This window comes from Seriola dumerili, unplaced genomic scaffold, assembly GCF_002260705.1.
Source record: "Seriola dumerili isolate Sdu_G_001 unplaced genomic scaffold, Sdu_1.0 BDQW01000169.1, whole genome shotgun sequence".
In the NCBI taxonomy this organism is placed as follows: domain Eukaryota; kingdom Metazoa; phylum Chordata; class Actinopteri; order Carangiformes; family Carangidae; genus Seriola; species Seriola dumerili.
The window spans coordinates 733,774-742,018 of NW_019174424.1; the positions used below are offsets into that span (position 1 = coordinate 733,774).

An 8,245-nucleotide genomic window follows, 5' to 3' on the forward strand; every position below is an offset into this window, starting at 1 on the left:
ATAATTATTTTCCAAGATTTTGCAATACAGAATTACAAACAAAGTAATAGAGCCTGAAGATACAGGGTATTAAGCATGCACTGTATCATATATTCTCTGTGTACAACCACAATATGTGTGTAGATGATTATTTTTCATTGTCATTACTGGCATACACACACTTTATCCTGACTTACAAAAAAAACCACAACACAATCTCCCAGTCTTTTTTTGCTCTGCATTGTAGAAGCTGCATGTGTGTTCCTGCAGTATGTGTTTATTTAGCTGATGGAGTTATTATAGTCCCGTCCATAGCAATATATCAGGTTGAACATGGTGGAGTGCTTTATTCTTTAGATTAGTTTAGATGAGACTAATCTATGCGAGGAAATTAGATCACAGTAGCAAATGTAATAAACACACTAACAGAATATGAAATGAGCAATACAAGACAAAGGGCATTTAAGGACAACCTGGCAGACACAAAAAAAATTGGAACTAGAGCATCCTGCATCTTGTGGCATCTTGACTGCCATTATTAATATTCTTGTGCAATAAGCCTGTTGTTCTGCAGTTTATCTGATACACTTAATACACTTCAATACTGAGGTACTAAGTAATATAATACCAGAGTTATGTTTTGAATCATCTTCATCCATTTTATATCAGTGAGAGTGGACTAAAAACAGGATTTAGTGGGTGGCAGGTGTATTAGACCGCGTCTGTCATCAGACTTCACACAGGTCCCCGTGGCAGGCACAAGACTTCATGCAACTTTTCTCCCACATGCATCACTACTCATCAAGTCCTGTAAACAGACTGATGCCAAATCAGTGGCGGTGTCCCCTTCAATAAACTTGCAGCTGAGTGTAATTCAATAGCTCTCCTCTGCTTACTGTGCCTTTTAGTCCAGTTTAACACCTTAATGTGTGGAACATTACGCATCTGACCAGTCCCAGCCTGGTCAGATGCGTACATGAACTGATGAAGCCTCTTGGATGAGAGGTGAAACATCTTCCCAGACAAATAATCAAGTCCAGTTGTTTTTTCAATTTAAACTCCTTTAGGATACTATGACCTGGACAAATGAGAATATGCACAGGCTGAATGTGTGGAACATTTTCTTTAATGCCAACAGCCTTTGTTGACCTCTTCATGTTTCCTAAAGAGATTTAATATTTTTACAATTATGGACAAATGGGTTGAAAATTTGGTGTGGTTAGAAAGTGTGTTTGTTGACACAGTCATTGTACCCGCACTGGAGAAAACACAGTGTAAATGAGCCATGTCATTATCTTGGCATCCTGAGTACCTCTACACACTACTGTCCCCGCAGGGCTAGCCTCTATACACAGCTGTGTATGTGTGTGTGTGTGTGTGTGTGTGTGTGAAAGTATTTACTTACATACTCATAAGTCTGCCCATTTGGTCTGGCTAGGACCGGTCAAACGGGGCCCATAAGGCATAAAACGTCATCAACTTCACGCTGTCCCTTATTAACCTCCTTTGATGCTTTAGACTGATGGAAAATGCAGAAGCGGAGTACATACTGTATACATGTACACAGACAGACAGGCAAATACACAAACACACACACACGCGCACACACACACACACACACACACACACACACACACACACACACACACACACACACACATCTCCTGTACCTGTTCCCTGTCCATAAACAGGCACAAGTGGGGCATTTGTTTCGTATGTGTGAGTGTGTCTGTATGTGTGGCAGGCTGTTGTTAATGCTGCACTGACCTGGATGACAACAACATGAAGCTAATGGCTTAAAAGTAGGCAGCTTTCCCAGGCAATTACCATCAAATCTCTCCCTCAGCGTGCAATCTCATCCTCTCGCCACTGTTTTTCCATTTCACCCTAATTTCTCTCCCTCCTTCTCAGGTGCCTCTGGCCACCATCAAGGTGATTTATTCCCCAGGCTGGATCTGGGCATTGCTCCATTTCCTCTTTCTGTCTTTCTGTGTCTCGCACACCCACAGCAGGGAAAAAAGTTAGGATCCCTTTATGATTGACTGGAAAGCTAGCTATTCGTGTCTCCACTGTGCAGGAAAAGAAAAGAAAAGGTGTAAGCTTTTACACCAAAACCTGATTTTGGCTATAAGGCGGTTACAGCCACCAGTGGGTGGGACGTTCACGCATAAAGGCGGGGTGATGTTCTCCACATAAAAGGTGCACGCAGACATTACATGACACTGAGGGTGACTTGTCTGCAGCTGAGGAACGCATTCCACCGTGCAACAGGATTTACTTCAGAGGTGAACTGTGAGGAAAACTAAAGATGTTAGTTTTTGCGCCTGTTACTGTGGAGATTTGAGCGTGCTGACATCAAGACAATGCCTCAAGATGAGAAGTCAAGTGTGAGGTGGTTTCTCTTACTAGCGACGTGGGGAAGGCGTGAGACAGTTGATTTTAACTTCAGAGAAATCGCACGTTTCCACAACCGCATGAATAGTGCAGGAGACGCGCATCACGCCACAGGATAGTGGAGAGGACAAGGCGCACAGGAGCGCACAGGTAGGTTGTATCCCATCAACAAAGGTCACAGCATTTACAAGAAAAATGTGTGTGTGAAATTACATTTAAATTCTTGTTTTTTTAGAGAAAGATATAGCCGTGAAATATATTTTTACCATGGTTTATTTTATATTATTTGGAAAAAATGTCAGATTTATTAACCTCAGATGTAATGAGCCAGGCATGTGAACCATTCAAATGGCTCTTATGACTGTGGGCTACAGCTATAATAGTTTGGTTGGACAAAAATGTCAAGCGCGACTCAGTCTGAAGGGGACAGGGGGCTTTGGGTGTTTGTTTTCTCAACAACACGCTGCGGGCTGCGAGTCACTCCCGTGTTTTGGAGCGCGGTTCAGTGAGTCTGCACGTCACACCATTTATTTTTGCAACACATTTTCACAGCCTCGGGTTGCAACGTCTGACCGATGGCAGTTGTAAGATTATTATTATTTTAGGTCACCTGCAAGGCACCAGGTGAGGACATGTAAAGGCCATTCTCTCAATGGATGAATTAATTATTAGATTGTGGAAAGGCAGTTTGTCAATGCTCTCATCTGTTAATGTCTAGTATAATACATTTATGTTTATTTGGGATACCTACATAATCTTGAGGTTCCATACAAAACATGAAACAAGGTTCACAGTTCCATCCACTTACAGCAAACAGACAATTAAACCTTTTACAAGTGACATAAAATAAAGTGAAAAACAAAAATGTTTAGTCGACTGCCCTCATTAAGATCAAGAGTAAAACATTCTCCAAACACTGGCCATCAAAAACAAAGCAAATGTGGTTGATGCTATTTGCAGTCGCATTACAGTAAAAGGTATGGAGAGAAATGATTTGCAAAAGGAGACAGATCCAGAGGCATTCTACTGAGGTTGACATTTTTTCAGCTTGAGCTAAAATTAGCCGTTTTTCCAAGTTCTTGAAAGGATTTGCATGAATGAACATGAGCAAAGTCAGAGCAGACATCTGTACTGTCAATCGGTAAAGTCACCCTCTTAACTCCTGTTGAATCATGATGCACAGTGGGATGGAGCTTTATGTCGTGCAGCCTTTCTTTCCACAGGATTCTGTTCTCTTGTTTTACCACACATGTGTCCAGTTTGGGAGACAAGTGACAAGAATAACTTCCTATTGTGAATCAATCTGAACCCCAGCAGAAAATTGATATCCAAAAATTGTTACCTGTTGCAAAATTTGTTTGGCCCAAAAACCCACTTCAACAGCGTTAATGTTAACATCATGTATATTTGTCACTGTTGCACTCTGGCTCTTAAAGGGTGTGGGCTGCTTGGCACTTGACTCCAGGCAATTCAGTGGAAAGTTTCTCATCTCTCCTGGTAAATATGGGCATCTTGCCCAGAGAGCACCTACGGATGTGTTGTTGAGAGTGTGTATGGTGCAAAGGGTAGACTTTAATTCTCTTAAGCAGAAATCCAGAGAACCTTGGAACACCCACAATACAAAACTTTTTTCTTTTTTTTATATAATACAATATATAATAATTGTACATGTCTGTCTTTTCTCTCATGAGCTATTTCCTACTGTAATCCAAATGGACATCAGCAACATGGACGGCTACAACTGGACGTCAGTATCAGAGAATTTCACCATGTCTTCCTCAGAGCCCTACCCCAGCTCCACTACCACTATGTACTCAGACCCGCCCGCGCCAATGCCCTTCAGTGTGGTCACCGCAGTCATCTACACCATCGTCTTCATCGTGGGTTTTCTGGGTAACACGCTGGTCATCTATGTGGTGGTCCGCTACGCCAAGATGAAGACGGTAACAAACATGTACATCCTAAACTTAGTCTTGGCGGATGAAATCTACATCCTGGGAATTCCCTTCCTTGGCACAAATAGTGCGCTTTCCTACTGGCCATATGGGGATTTCTTCTGCAAGGTGTGCATGACTGCTGACGCCATGAGCCAGTTCTCCTCCACCTTTTGCCTGACAGTGATGAGCATTGATCGCTACCTGGCTGTGGTTTATCCTATTCGCAGTGCCAAATGGCGGAAGCCCAAGGTGGCCAAGGTTTTCAATGGCATGGTGTGGGTTGTGTCCTTCCTGATTGTGCTGCCGGTCACCATCTACTCACATGTACAGGAGGAGTTCAACACCTGCAACATAACCTGGCCTGATCCACATAATTTGTGGTCCATTGTCTTCATCCTCTACACATCCATTCTGGGTTTCTTTGGTCCCCTCGTTGTCATCAGCCTCTGCTACCTGCTCATTGTCATCAAGGTAAATGGGCAGATAAACTTGTCCTATGGCTTTTATTGGTGTCTAACTCCATTTTTGAAATTTCTTGTGAAGTTCGGCTTAATCTCATAAAGCCTTTTCAATCAACTATGTCATTTTCAGGTGAGGTCGGCAGGTGCTCGTGCAGGCCTGACTAAGCGGCGGAAGTCGGAGCGTAAGGTGACACGCATGGTGGTGATCATCGTGTTGGTGTTTGTACTTTGTTGGCTGCCCTTCTTCATTGCCAACATTGTCAATCTGATTTATATCATCCCTGAAAGCAAAACCACCGCTGCAGTCTACTTCTTTCTGGTCATCCTTACCTATGTCAACTCCTGCGCCAATCCAATCTTATATGGCTTCCTCTCTGACAACTTCAAGCAGAGCTTCCAGAAGGTGCTCTGCTTCCACAAACCAAATGGTGTTGGTACTATAGACCAGATGGGAGGTAGACAGACTGCACCCAAGGTAAACCCCAATCCTATTTTCTCATCCAGAAATCACAAAGAATGTAAGACAGACATTTTCCAGCAGGTATACTATATACAATAAAATTTTGAATTGAGCCTGACCCAAAATAAGTGCATTAAGCCCGGGCCAGATAATTGACACAATTTTTGTCCCAACCCAGTCCTGAACCCAGAGAGTGATATTTTAATGATGCAACTTAAAAAAGAAATGTGGAAACAGAGGGAGACATAATAATTCTGCATTTTCACTGAAATTCTAAAAGTCATTCCAGGTAACGTGTTTCATAGTTAAATTTATACTTCAGCACCATACCCTAAAAAAATCTTCACTGCATATGTGCTCAAGTGCCATCAGCAGCCCCCATTGTCAGAGCACTTCTTTTCTTCAGTGTGAAAATGTGACCTCCAGTGATGAAGCCCACATTAGATAACAGACGGGAAAGAACTGAACCCCAGGTTATATCCCTCAACAGTAACATTTTCAGGGTTTTCTTGACTGAAAATGGAAGAAATCAGCAGCTCAAGTCAACGTTTTCTGTTGTTAAGAACATCAATGATAGCCTACTGTTTCTCATTATGTCTGTCTCCTTAATCTCTGTGTAACCTATGTGGCATTGTCTCACCAGTCTCTGCAGATGGAGGTTGTTGGGAACCTTGACAGTGAGCCTTTGGCTTCAAAAAAAACAGTGAATGGCCAGTGATCGCTATAACCCACCATGTACCAGTGCACAAGCTACCATATGGAACTTGAACAATTTACCCCGGGAACTTTTATTGATTGGTATGTCCTGTCTTTATTACTGATCCTCCCTCTCTGATCGGGACATTTCTGGAGAGGATCAGAGGAGTAATGCTGGAGAGAAAACTACTTACAGTACTCATTATCAGAGCTCTGCATTTTTGGTTGTAGGCTACTTTATGTCTTTGTACTGTTACACAGTTGACTGCAATGTACATTAGCATTAGTTTCTGTAATGATGTATGATCTCAGCACAATAAGAATATAGTCATGAGAGTTTTAAATACTGTAAATTCTCATATACTGTAGCTCTAGAGAAAACCAGGCTTTTATTGCAGTGTAGTACACTAGAGATAAGTATTTTTGGTTTCTGAATCCTTTTTTCTTTTTTCTTTATTTGATCGCGTTTTAGTAAGAATCATTGTGTTCTGATCTGCTTTTGGTATGCTGCTGTTACTATATATTCAAAACTTCCTATATGTTTACCTGTTTGCCTTGAGAAATTCACTATAATGCACATTTCATAGCACTAAGAGACGTCTGTGCAGGAGGTATTGAGTTGAGTGCAAGCTAACTAAACAACAAATGGCCGGAATTAACTGGGGAGTGAGAACAATATTTCTGTTAAAGCAACAGTTTAATGTTTTGATAAATAGTATTATAATCATTCTGTTGGTGAATTAGATAAGAAGACTGATAGCACATTCATATCCGTCTGCTATATATAAGGCTACAACCAGCAGGAGGTTAGCTTAGTTAAAACTGGAAACGTGGGAAAAACTAGCCCAGCTTTGTGCAGCAATAACCTTCAAAGCTGGATAATTAAGATCTACATCTCATATGTTGAAGTGATAAGAAAGACAAAGGAAAGGCTAAAAGTCTTTCTTGGTTTTGCCCAGTAAATTTCTGTAATCCTTGCTGGTTTCCTGACAACTACTCGCAGCCAAAAAATAGTCTGACACATAACCCCTTTAAAATGGCAAATTGTTGTAGAGCTATAATGTGTCCATTAGTTAGCTCTAGGTAGGAGGATTTAATTTGCGATGGACAGAGGTTAGTGCTATACCCCTGTTTCCACTAATTATGCTAAGCTAAGCTAATTGTCTTCTGGCAGTAGCCTTATAGCTAAATAAACAATGAGATGAAAAATATATTTCCAAGCTTTAATCAAGTGTCCCTGTGTTGATTATTCATTTATTGCTTGTTATATGTTACAAATGTGAACAAAAAATAACTTTTTAGTATTCTTTAGAAGTTAACTCCTGAGTAGCTTGCCGATACGTCACATTACTGAAGTTAAGAACTTCTGTTTCATTTTGACTTTAACAGACAGACACACGAGTGGTAACAATCTTCTCATCTAAGTCTCTGCTAGAAAGAAATCAAGCATATTTCTCAAAAAGTCTAACTAGTTTTTAAGACTCAGAGCAATAAAGTGATAGAGTTAGTCCTGTGGAATGTGCATTTACCATGTGAGCCATCATAGTAGTGGTGATTTCAACTTGATTAGTGATTTTTTTTCTTCTAGCAGACCTTAATTAAACATTGTGTTTTTATTCACGCCAGGTACGACCCCAGCTATTATTTCATTTTAAACTCATCTGTTGTTCTTTTTTAATTTGAGAATTTACAGTATTTGATTTGAACTCGTATAACCAGAGTGATAACTGTAAAGATGGTTGAAATATTTTTGATGGTCATGATTATATGTCAGTTATGAGTTGTTTGTTTTTAGTGGGCTTTTTGTGACATTTTTACCTTAATGTTACAAAGCTGTGAAAAATGCCTTGAAATAGCACAGCCAAGTATTGTCCTCTAGTGGGTTTTCTCTCACCCTGCTAAAAGAACATCTGCTGGAGTGGATAACTTGGTGGAGTGACAGAGCATATCATTGTCCAACCTCAGCAGCATACTTTATCATATCCGTACTCGCTGTTTAGCTGCTGCACTGTGAGCTTTGACATGTGATACCAAGATCATTGGGAAGCTGCTGGACAACACTGTAGCATCTCCATAGTTGTAACTTGAGTCACGCAATGACCATGTTAACGATGTTTGGTGAATTTGAGTTCATTTGAAAAGCTACCCTGTAAGATGGAGCTGTGGAAACACCTTACAGCAGACGCAGGATTTATTCTTAATTGTAAACACTGTGACTTTTAATATGATGGGTAATGTTGAATATGGGGTTTTGAGTTCCATGACATCCTTACACACAATAAAAATGCTAACATGGTTATGTTATTATGAATATAATA

At 40.7% G+C, this 8,245-nt stretch overlaps 1 protein-coding gene across 1 annotated transcript; it reads left to right on the plus strand.

Moving 5' to 3' along the window:
• The first annotated feature begins 2,217 nt into the window (after positions 1-2,217).
• Positions 2,218-7,958, plus strand: LOC111227161 (somatostatin receptor type 5-like). The gene is made up of 4 exons (XM_022752578.1): positions 2,218-2,523; positions 4,065-4,781; positions 4,902-5,246; positions 5,875-7,958. The coding sequence occupies exons 2-4, from the start codon at positions 4,086-4,088 to the stop codon at positions 5,947-5,949; spliced, it is 1,116 nt and encodes a 371-aa protein (XP_022608299.1). The 5' UTR covers positions 2,218-2,523; positions 4,065-4,085; the 3' UTR covers positions 5,950-7,958.
• Positions 7,959-8,245: the final 287 nt, after the last annotated feature.

Bases quoted from the DNA above. Each gene is read 5' to 3' on its own strand.
- LOC111227161 (XM_022752578.1), top strand. From the start codon at position 4,086: ATGGACATCAGCAACATGGACGGCTACAACTGGACGTCAGTATCAGAG. The intron at 4,782-4,901 runs GTAAATGGGCAG...TGTCATTTTCAG, and splicing joins ACCTGCTCATTGTCATCAAG to GTGAGGTCGGCAGGTGCTCG. The intron at 5,247-5,874 runs GTAAACCCCAAT...TTGTCTCACCAG, and splicing joins GTAGACAGACTGCACCCAAG to TCTCTGCAGATGGAGGTTGT.